The 12,496-nt window shown below is 34.1% G+C and overlaps 1 protein-coding gene across 1 annotated transcript in view; it reads right to left on the reverse strand.

Annotated features, from left to right (window-relative positions):
* Positions 1 to 12,496, reverse strand: part of ADGB (androglobin) — a 245,122-nt gene that overhangs the window by 54,425 nt on the left and 178,201 nt on the right. The window contains exon 27 of the mRNA XM_033235138.1: positions 9,069 to 9,253. Within this exon, the coding sequence (XP_033091029.1) occupies positions 9,069 to 9,253 (185 nt within the window). The remainder of the gene's footprint in view (positions 1 to 9,068; positions 9,254 to 12,496) is intronic.

A 12,496-nucleotide genomic window follows, 5' to 3' on the forward strand; every position in this document is an offset into this window, starting at 1 on the left:
TTCACGGACCAGAAAGCTCAGTTTTGTTAAGAAGTTAGTGCTTCCCAAGTTCAATGCAATCCAATTCCAATTAAAAGCTACAATTTTGAAGAAAATGCAGTGTTGGAAGAAGAGTAGTCATTTAGATCACTTGATCCTGAGTTCAAAAGTAGACCCATACACACATGGTTAAGTGACTTTTGACTAAAATGTCAAGATAATTCAATGGAGAAAATATCATCTTTCCATTACACAGTGCCAGAAAAACTGGATATCTACATGGGAATAAAAATAATTTTGACTGCCTACCTTAAAACATACATAAATATTATTTCAAGATGCATCATTAAATTAAACATGCATGCTAAGATTATAAAACTTTTAGAATAAAACATGAAAGAAAATATTCATGATCCTGGATTAGGTAAAGATTTCTTAGATAAAATACAAATAGCACTAATTTTTTTTACAACTCCAATTTTATAAAAATTAAAAGCTTTTGCTCTTCTAAAGTTGCTGTTAAGGAAGTGAAAAGACAAAGCTTAGACTAAAAGATCATATTGGCAAAGCATACATTTGATGAAGAACTTGTATCCAGAAGATACAGAATATATGAACAGGTTGATAATAATAAAGACACCTCATTAAAAATGTGGGTGTGTAATGTGTGAATAAATCCTGCAATCAATAAGTTATACACATGGTCAGTAAGCACACATAAGATGCTTAACGTCATTAGTCAGAAGGGAAATGCAAATTAAACTACAAAGAAATAGTACAATATATACACTAGAATGATGGATTAAAAACATTGACAACAATAAATGTGAGAAAAAATGTGAGAAACCAGAACTTCTATGCCTTGTTGGGAATGTAACATGATACAATTCATTTTATAAACTGTTTACCATTTTAAAATAAATGTATACATATGTCAAACTCTGACATACGAATTCAACTCCTGAATATTGATCCAAGCAAAATGAAAACATGAGTCCAAAAAAGGATTTGTACAAGCATGTCCTTACCAGCTTGAGTCACCATATCAAAAAACTCTAATAAACCCGTATGCCCAAAAGGAGAATGGGTAGACAAAGTGTGGTATCTCCATACAATGGAATTAGTACTCAGAAACATAGATAGAAATAGAACAGTGTTATATGCAATAACATGGATATAACTTAAAAAAATTATGCTGAGCAAAAGAAGCCAGTGTCAAAAGATAAATACTATATGGTTCCAATTTTATGAAGTTTTAAAACAAGCAAACTAGTCTATTGTGATGGAAATGTGAACAGTGATTGCCTCTTTGAGGGTGAGGAAATTGAATGAAAATGGCCTGAAGTATCTTCTGGGTAACAGAAATATTTTATATCTTGTTAGGGGTGTGGGTCACACTAAAGTATGTACTTATCAAAACATTGATTTATACTTTTTGCTGTATATAAATTATACTTTAATAAAAAATTAAAAATGTATGACAGAAAGGTCCTGTCCTTTACTTCCTTCCATCGATCTGTTAGTCATTAATTCATAACTCATTTTTTACAAAAAATTATAAACACATAGGAAAAAGGGCACATTTCCCTAATGTATGAGACTCTACAAATCAACTAGAAAAAATTAGCTAACTTCAATAAAAAAATGGGAAAGCACTTAAAAATTTGCAAAGAAGGTAATACAAAGAGAGGAAATATAACACACAAAAACATGTTCAAACCTCACTAAAGAGAAATGAAACATAAATTAATACTTTTAGCATTTAGATGACAAAAGTCAAGAAATATAACTCTATCAATCAGGGGAGTATGGATAAAGGAGGATAAATTTACACAAACTCAGTAGAGGGCAACTAGAGAATGTATGAGAAAACAACAATGTATGTACCCATTCATTGACCTAGTAGTTCTACTTCTAAACATTTGTTTAATATATATGTATGTACACATTCAGAAAATTAGATACACAGGTTATTTGTTAAAAGTCATCCTTGAATTTTAAAGATCGGGCATATCACAGATCATTCTCTGTAGAGGCCTTATATAACCATATGAAATAAAATACAGTATTATTTCTAGTCTATAGGGCTTCCCCAAATACTCAACTATCTAGAATGTAAATTTTATGAAAAATTATAAATTTCCCAAATTACAATTTTAAAATTACAAACTTTACAAAGCATTCAAAATTACAAATTTTGTATTAACTTTATAGCGTAAGTGTTAATATAAGATTTTCTGGCCGGGCGCGGTGGCTCAAGCCTGTAATCTCAGCACTTTGGGAGGCCGAGATGGGCGGATTACGAGGTCAGGAGATCGAGACCATCCTGGCTAACATGGTGAAACCTCATCTCTACTAAAAAATTCAAAAAACTAGCCGGGCGACGTGGCGGGCGCCTGTAGCCCCAGCTACTCGGGAGGCTGAGGCAGGAGAATGGCGTAAACCCGGGAGGCGGAGCTTGCAGTGAGCCGAGATCGCGCCACTGCACTCCAGCTCCGGTGGCAGAGCGAGACTCCGTCTCAAAAAAAAAAAAAAAAAAAAAAAGATTTTCTTCTTGAAGAATTATAAGATATACAGATATTCTGTAAATTCCTATGATATGATACAAAACCTAAAGAAGTCTGTGTTAAGTTTTGTGACTGACTCACTTTGAACTTCTGCATCCTTGCAATGAAGTTTACCTCTCCTTTAGCACATGGTAAGAGTGTTTGTGTACAGAATACTTATCAAGGTAGTGTGTCATATCCTGTAAAAACACGCACACACACAGTTTTTGCATGTATTATTATTTTTGGTGGGTGTACTCCAGAAATATATACAGTAAAGGATACATAAATGGATTTGTTTCCAAGAGAAGCCACTGAAAAATGTTTATTTTTAAATTCAGTGTCTGCTTATATCACTCATAAACACAAATTAATAGCATCAATTTTAAAACAACACCCTGTTTGAAGGCTAAATGAAGAAATTATCTAATGCACAATAATAGTTCTATCAATCTGTATGGAGAAACCTTTCAATCTTTTCTGTGAAACATAGAAGAGGTCATGAAGAAATGCAAATAGCCTTTCCTTACATGCAAATTCGTTATTGTAACAATGTCAGTTTTCCTTAAATTAAGGTATCTATATATTCAAAGCAGTCAGAAGAAAAACAATGATTTCTGCGTGTTTTGAGAAAACTTGAAAAACTGTATTAAAGTTCATCTGGAAATACTAATGGTAAAATAGGAATATGTGTAAAATAAGAGCCATTATAGATGTTGGCTCTACTTTTGGATAAATTTCTGATCTCTGAACCAATTACCCTTCCGCTCAATTTTTCTGTATCTTTCTTGGCCAGAGGTAAACCTATAAAAATTGGTTTTAAGCACTTATGTATGCTTCTCTTATAAATGGTAAATTTTGAATGAAACAATGATTCAACTAGATGACAAACTATAAACAGTGTTACCTGCAAGAATTTGAATCTAAACATTTCAGAGAAAATTGGTGGTGGTAATTAGCTAATTAAAGAAAAAGCATGAGGTCACAAATAGCATAGGAGAGCTGCACATATGTGCCCACTAAGGTTTTGGAATTGAGTTCCCTCTATGAACTAAACTATAATACCAGTGTAAAATGTACCTGAGTAAAGAAAATAGCCATTTTAAAGAGTTATAAACAGCATTCCGACTGACAACACATTATCTGATTAATGGTCTTAACATATCTAAAGAACAAACTAGAAATGGAGTGCGGGCAAGTTTGAATGAGAAACCACAAAGGCATGCTGAACATAAGTGCTGAAAACAACCCAGGAGGTATTCGGGGTGAAGGACAAGTGGTGGCAGAAAAGATGACATGCTCAAAAGAACTGCAAGAGCACTACAGCTTTGCCCAAGCTCAACCCTGCTAATACAGTACGTGCATTTCCCACTTCACTATAACTTAAACACTGCACTTGTGCCCTAATTATATCATCCCAGTGTGATATTTCTTTAATTCTCCTCCAAGTCTCATTGGAAAGGCATATCCCTCGGTTATGACAACAAGTCACATGTTCTTTCCAAGGTTAATAGGACAGGATGAAGACAGCCCTCCTTTAAGGGCTTCTATTTTTCTTTCCAAATAAAAAGCATTCTAAGGATTCTTATTCATTTAAAAGTATTTAAAACATTAACATTTAAATTTAAAGTAAAAATAAATTTTAAAAGTTTTACATTTAAATAATTTAAAATTATTCTAAGGATCAGAAAGAAGGATCCTTACTTCTTTGTGCATCTTGCTGTCCAAGTCAGCTTCGATTTACTATTCATGGAAGGCTGGAGTTAAACTCCCTGCTAAGACCATTTGGGGTATTGTATAGTAACTAGTAATTAAAAGAACAGGAACAAAAGACTTCTCTACAAATGGATATCATATAATATACGATTTTTAAAAGAGAGATAGAGTATGTTCAAAGATCCATGAAGAATTAAACAGTTAAGGAACAGAGATAAATTCAATCTATATAAGCATTTAATAAATATATTATTAATATATTTGTTCACTATATGTATTAATTAGAATATGCATAAAAAATTCCCACTAAAATAATTACAAACTGAATCTATTAAAAAAAAAGAATAACACACCACAATCAACTAGGGCTTATTCTAAAATAGCAAATATTATTGAATATTGAAAATATTCATATAATTTATTATAACTATAAATCAAATTGGGAAATCCAAATTGTAAAAAACACTTGATAAAAGTAAGTGTGTTTTACAAGTTAAATTTTGTAAATGATACAACATATAATACAAAGAGTTTTATTTAACAAATTCCCTTAATCATATTTGTTGATGAATTATGGGTAAATCATTACAGGCATTCAAAACAAATCTAGGAACAGTGGCTCACACCTGTAATCCCAGCACTTGGGGAAGCTGATGCAGGTGGATCAGTTCAGGTCAGGAGTTTGAGACCAGCATGGCCAACATAATGAAATCCTGTCTCTACTAAAATACAAAAATTAGCTGGGTGTGGTGTCACGCACCTGTAATCCCAGCTACTTGGGAGGCTAAGCCATGAAAATCACTTGAATCCAGGAGGTGGAGGTTGCAGTGATCTGAAATCACTACAGCCTGGGCAAGAGAGTGAGACTCCATCTCAAAAAAAAAAATTCAAAATCTAGGAACAAAATAATGATGAACATGTTGATGTCGAGTGGGCAGGACTATTTATTGGGGGCATTTAGAAGGGAAATATATTGGTACAGTGGGAGGACAGAAGTTATGTTTAGTGAGCACAATTACATTGAGTTATGCAATAAAATCAGAAGAAACTTGAAAGTCAGACTAGAAATACAGAAAGAATGAAATAGGGAGAAAATAATCAGAGGTATGTATATATAATATTTTACATTCTATAAATCATAATAATGAGATAATTAAAAAACACATAGAGATTTCAAAGCAGTGTTAAAATCTTGATTAAAGTCACAGCCCAAACTGTACTCCTTGTCTCCTTGGAGATGGGATTCTTACCCGATGTTAGTGATCAAAACCAAAAACTGATTTAGGAAACAATACTCAGAAGTAGAGCGACATGTAGCAAGGCCTATCTTGCAGAAAGCTCTTGGGAGAATGATAGGAAGGATTTGTTTTATAGACTGAGTGCCTCCAGTCAAGTTAGTGTAAATAATAAAACCTTCAGTGGTTCCCTTCGTCCCACTAGCTTCCTGGATAGAACACTGGACTGAGAAAAGACAGAGACTCACACTATTGAAGCCTGTGTAAGATGATGGGATATCAAAGCATTTGCAGTGACCTGTTGCTCAGCTCATACTCCCTAACTTGCTGGTAGTTGTTAAGGAGATAGGGACAGGGAGTCAAAAGTTAGTGTTACCACTAAAATCTGTATTGCTCTGGAATGCCCACTTACATAACTAAAAAAAAAAAAAAATACAGATATTAGGTAGAAAAGGGATATAAAGATTTTTACATATAGAAAAATGACAGTTATTTCTAGTAATTCACTTGTACGTTTAATTAAAATAAACACTATTGGGAAAAAGAGTTCAGGAAGGGTGCTGATTATGAAATAGCTTAGGAAAAGTTCAACTAGAAGATGTAATCAATTAAAAAATACAATGTGATGGAAGAATTCAAAAAAAGCATATGCATCAAAAAAATGTAAATGGACTGCTTCCCCCATTTTAGAGACAAGAATCTTGCCTTTTATATTAATCTGTCTTCACAGTGCTAAAAATAACTGCCCAACTAGGTAATTTATAAAGGAAAGAGATTTAATTGACACACAGTTCCGCATTCCTGAAGAGACCTCAGAGAACTCACAATCATGGCAGAAGGGGAAGGGGAAGCAAACACATCCTTTTGTGACAGGAGAGAGAAGTGCAGAGTGAAGGGGAAAAAAATCTCTCATTAAGCCATCAGATTTTGCGAGAACTCACTCATGAAAATACCATGGTCTAATCACCTCCCACGAGGTCCCTCTCCCAACATGCGGAGATTACAATTTGGATTATAAATCAAGATGAGATTTGGGCGGGGCACAAAGCCAGTCCATATATCATTGTGTAGAAAAAATAACAATTTACAGGAGAAAGACTGACAGCAAAAACATGTAGAGGATAGAAAACTAAACAAATGAACAGCATCAACAGGCAAATAATAACAAAAGGAAGAATAGCAAAAGGAAGAATCAGTGATAAGAAATCTTGTTAAAGTTAAGAGAAGATTGCTTTATGTTTATTTTAAAAATACAATACATAAAAAATATAAAGCAAATATGAAACTTATATAACTAGCAACATGGCATATAAATATGTAAAACTAAACATATTAGAGTTAGAGATGTTATCACACTTATAAAAATAAAAATAGAAGATCTTAATACACATCACTAACAAATTTACACACCAATTAGGCAAAATATAAATGATAATCTTGAAATTGTAAATATCATAATTAGCAAGTTTGACTTTTATGAAAGTGTATGTGTGCATTTAGACATCAAACGACCTCCAAAATAGAGTTCTTTGTAAACCTTAGTGGGACAGTAATCAAATTTGATTTGAATCAGGAAACAGGAAAAACACCAATCAAATCCTCAAAGTAGAAAATATATCTACACTTTCTAACTCCACAGAATTCAATTTGAAATTAACAGAAATAGGCTAAATAAAACAATTCTATTACTTAGGAATTCTAAAAATATTATAAACACTAAGGTTAAAGAAAAGGTCAAAAATAAATCATAGCTCATGGCTAACATAACAGTACATATAAAACTCTATAGCATTCTAAGTTATAAAATATAACAAAATATATGTAGCCAGAGTTAGAAAAATGTGTAGCATTAAGTATATTTATCTAAAAACAAGATTTAAAGTATGAACTAAATTGAAACTAGCAAAGCTAGAGGAAAAGACATTTGACTAAATTTTAAAAGTAGAGAAAGGGTTTTAAAAGATTAATATAAATATTAATGAAGTAGATTATAAATCTAAAAGAGCCATTGAGGTTTGAATAATAATAAATTCAATTCTTTCCAAGAAAAGACCAATAGTACAGAGCAAATTCAAAAAAGTCTTATTAAGAATAACTTACAAATAAATAAAAAAGAATATATTTATACAAACCTATTGAGAAGATATTTAAAAATTTTAAAAGAAATCTTGTATGCAAATTTATGCAGATAAATTGGAAATACTAAATGAATCTCTACTTTCACTAAAAATATAGTCTATAAAAATGAAAGGCAGTTAAAAAGTAACCTTGGAAATTATTTTCTTAAATAGTAAAAAGAAAAAACAAGTCTCTCCCCCAGAAACATCAGATTTAGAAAGTTTTAGGGACAAAGCTAATAATTTTTTTTTAAAAGAAATGAATCCCAGACAATTTAAAAGACTCCAAAATAGAAAAACTAAAAAGTTCTCAAATTAATTTCAACAATTCATTATAATTTCAGCTTGAGAACTGGAAAAGAATAATGTACGGGTGCACATACAGAGAGGAAAAAAAACTCTCATAGAGATACAAAGTGATGATTATGATGCAGCAAACTGAGTAAAATTATATAAATAGGTTTTATTCTAAGAATGCAAGAGTGATTCAAAATTAAAACTCAACTTATTAAACTCAAAGGAGTAAAATTTGACGATTTCTATAAACAACAACAAAAAATAACTAATAATGTTCCAAACTCATTCAATATTAAAATTTCTCAAGTTTCATAAAGTCTAATTATTAGAAGCCACCAACAAAGATAATAAATGATAAATGTCACAAGTGTTCCTACTTAAGAAAAGGAAATACATCATCATCACGTATTTAACCTTGGTTTGAAGGTCACAGCCAAGGCCACAAAAAGGAAAAAAAAGTTACGATTTAAGAAAGAAGAAATATCAATGGGCAAAATAGATAAGAACCCAGTTTTGCTTAAAATCTAAATACAAAAATGGAGAATAAAGGCATAAAAGTCAAAATATTTACAGTGTGTTTTGGCAAAAAAGCTAAAATATTAACTTTTTTTTTTTCCTGGGTAGCATGATTATAAGGCATTTCTTATTCCCTTGTTCATAATTTTCTATTTTTCCAAATATTCTACGTTGGAAATGTGTGACTTTTACAGAATCAAGTTACTAACATAACTAAGTAATACACCTCAGAGTAGCAATGCTAACCATTATTTTCAAAATTATTTTATTTATTTAATAACTCATTGAGAATAGTATATTGAAAGTAATAACTTTAGCTTTTGTTAATTTTAGTACGTAGAATATTTTCTGAAAATAATGAATTAGGAATTTTAAAAAGTAAAAATATTCTTTCAAAATAATAAGAATTTGACTTCTTAATAAGAAGGCTCATGTAATAGGAAAGTAAATTTTCTCCAAAGTGAAAAGTCTTTAAAATAAGCCTATATTGATTTTCAGAGCCTAATTTGACATGCAAATGCTATACTTGTAATATTTTACTGTACTATCAAATTTCACAATTTAAGTGGTTACTTGCTACTTTATTTTCATTTTTAAAGTGTCATGAAAATATAAATATCCATTTATGAATCTAACTATCCTGCTCATAAAGGCACACTTACACTGGGAGCTCAAACCTTTCTCACTCTTCAAGAAGTTAAATGCTGGGATTATAGCTTGGCCTTTTCCAGTGGAGCTCACCATAGTTTCTTCATTTTCTAGGACCTGCAGCTTGATGAATGCATCTGGCTTGGATGTGCGTACCTGTATTGTAGCAGGTTGTGGTGTTAGAACTTTAACTGAATATCTGTAAAGAAAAAAGAGTTAACATTATAAGCAAGTATGTTGGTCTTTCTCTCAAGTCAGTAAGTGAGATAGTTTGGATATATGTCCCTGCCCAAATCTCCTGTCAAATTGTGACCCTCACTGTTGGAGGCAGGGCCTGGTGAGAGGTAACTGGATCTTGCAGACATGTTTCTCACGAATAGTTTAGCACCATCTACTTGGTGCCGTTCACATGACAGTGAGTGAGTTGTCATGAGATCTGGTTGTTTAAACATGTGTATCTCCCTCCCCCTTTCTCTCTCTCTTACTCCTGCTCTGGCCATGTGATGTGCCTGATCCCCCTTCCCCTTCTGCCATGATTGGAAGCTTCCTGAGGCCTCCCTAGAAGCTAAGCAGATGCCAGCTTTATGCTTCCTGTACAGCCTGCAGAACTGTGAGCCAATTAAACCTCTTTTCTTCAGAAATTACCCAGTCTCAGGTATTTCTTTATAGCAATGCAAGAACAGACCAATACAGTAAGGAAAACTGTCTAATTTTCTGATATGATAACCTAAAAGTAAAACTACTTTGTAAAGTTCACTAACATCCTGAAAATACTGGAGTTATAGACTTTGGCAAGGGATCCCAATATAGTACTGTAAAACAAAAGGAAAGAGAACTTCTATTATCATCAAATCCTAGATTTAAAACATAAAACTTTTTGTTTAGATGTAATAAGCAGTCACTTATAAAACTTGATAGCCCTACAAAGAATATAAACAGACACTTCTCAGAAAATGACATACATGTGGCCAAAAAACACTAAAAGATAGCTCAACATCACTGATCATTAGAGAAATGCGAATCAAAACCACAATGAGATACCATCTCATGCCAGTCAGAATGACGATTATTAAAGTCAGGAAACGATAGATGCTGGTGAGATTGTGGAGAAATGGAAACTCTTTTACACTGTTGGTGAGAACGTAAATTAGTTCAATCACTTTGGAAGACGGTGTGGTGATTCCTCAAAGATTTAGAACCAGAAATGCCATTTGACCCAGCAATCCCATTACTGGGTATATACCCAGATAAATATAAGTTATTCTATTATAAAGATACATGCACGCATATGTTCACTGCAGCACTATTCACAATAGCAAAGACATGGAATTAACCCAAAATGCCATCAATGATAGATTGGATAAAAAAATGTGGTACATATGCACCATGAAATGCTATGCAGCCTTACAAAGGAACAAGATCATGTCCTTTGCAGGGACATAGACGAAGCTGGAAGCCATTATCCTCAGCAAACTAATGCAGGAATAGAAAACCGAACACTGCATATTTTCACTTATAAGTGGGAGTTGAACAATGAGAACACATGGACACAGGGAGGGGAACAACACTTACTAGGGCCTGTTGGGGTAGGTTGAGGGTGGGAGAGCATCAGGGAAAAGAGCTAATGCATGCTGAGCTTAATACCTAGGTGTTGGGTTGACAGGTGCAGCAAACCACCGTGGCACATGTTTACCTATGTAACAAACCTGCACATCTTGCACAGGTACACTGGAACTTAATAAAATAAATAAACAAATATAAAACTTGATAGCCCTAAAAGCCACCAAACCTCTTAATAGATCTGCAAACTACTACCACGTCTGCCCTCCCTATTACACAAAAAGCACTCCTGGCAGAAGCCTTTGGAGCTTCACTGATAATAGCATTTTCTGTGATTCACAAAAATACAGAGAAATTAACGTAGTAGCCACAACCTCCACCTTCACCCCTCACCAGTAGTTTGATAACCTCTTGCAAAAAGACTGGAAACATGTAGTCTAATTCATTCTTTCCAACTCCCCTTTTAATGCAATTAAAGAGTTGGCTTTTTGTTCTCATTTTAGGTGATTCCTCACAAATGCTCAGGATTCGATCAACTTTTAATTTCTCTAGAAATTTGCTTTTCTGAGTATCATGTCTCTCATATATATGACGATACTAAAAGACGACACTTTTTTCTCTCTATATATATGAAAAAGGTTGCACAGGCTGGAGTGCAATGGTGCAATCATGGCTCACTGCACCTCGAACTCCTGGGCTTAAATGATATTTCTCCCTCAGACTCCAATATAGCTGGGACTACAGGTATGCACCACCATGCTCAGCTAAATTTTTATTTTTTGTAGAGACAGGATCTCACTATGTTACCCAGGCTGTTCTTGAACTCCTTGAACTCCTCCTTCCTCAGCCTTGTAAAGTACTCGGATTACGGGCATGAGCTACTACCCCTGGCCCCTCTCCTGTATCTTAAAAAGACCCCACCCCTTATTTCTCCTTGAAATTAGCTTGTGTATAAGTACAGTTCTCTCCTATCTTTAAGACAGATTAAAACAAAGCAAAAACACAAACCAACGCAACTTTCAGCCCACCTTGCAGTCCAGCCTCTACTGCATTGCCAACTTCCCAGCTCAGCACCTAAGGAGAGTTGTCTGCCTCCACTCTTCTCATCTTACCATCTTCCATGTGCTTACTCCATCACCATCACTGGTGCTATGGTTTGGCTCTGTGTCTCCACCCAAATCTCATGTTGAATTATGATAATCAGTGTTGGAGGAGCAGCCTGGTGGAAGGTGATTGGATCATGGGGACAGAAATCCCCCTTGCTGTCCTCATGATAATGAGTGAGTTCTCATGAGATCTGGGTGTTTGAAAGTGTACAGCACTTTCTCTCTCTCTCTCTCTCTCTCTCCTCTCTCTCCTGCTTTGCCATGTGAAGATTGTTCCTGCTTCCTTTTCGTCTTCTGCCATGATTGTAAGATTCCTGAGGCTTCCCCAGCCATGCTTCCTGTACATACTGTAGAACTGTGAATCAATTAAACCTCTTTTCTCCATAAATTACCGAGTCTCAGGTATGTCTTTATAGCAGTGTGAGAATGGACTAACACACCAGGTGCTAAACCTACTCTTGCCAAGGTTTCAAGGAGTTTGTCACCATCCTATAGAAACTTTGGTTCTCTTCTTCTTTTACCTCTCAGGAGAACTTGACTGTTCTCTGGACCCAGATTTCCTCCTCCTTTAAAAACTCTTCCCCTACGAGCACAGCAACTTTTATACTTTCCCTCCTATTTGGGGGCTGCTTTGCTTCCATTGACAGACATTCCCACAAACATCAGAGAGTCTTCATGTTCTGTCCTGGGTCTGATTCTCATTTTACAAACTTTCCTGGGCACTTTCAGGAACAGTAACAGAATCATGACTCCCAAATCAATGTCTACAGTGGAAC

This window comes from Trachypithecus francoisi, unplaced genomic scaffold (assembly GCF_009764315.1).
Source record: "Trachypithecus francoisi isolate TF-2019V2 unplaced genomic scaffold, Tfra_2.0 Lachesis_group15, whole genome shotgun sequence".
Lineage (NCBI taxonomy): Eukaryota > Metazoa > Chordata > Mammalia > Primates > Cercopithecidae > Trachypithecus > Trachypithecus francoisi.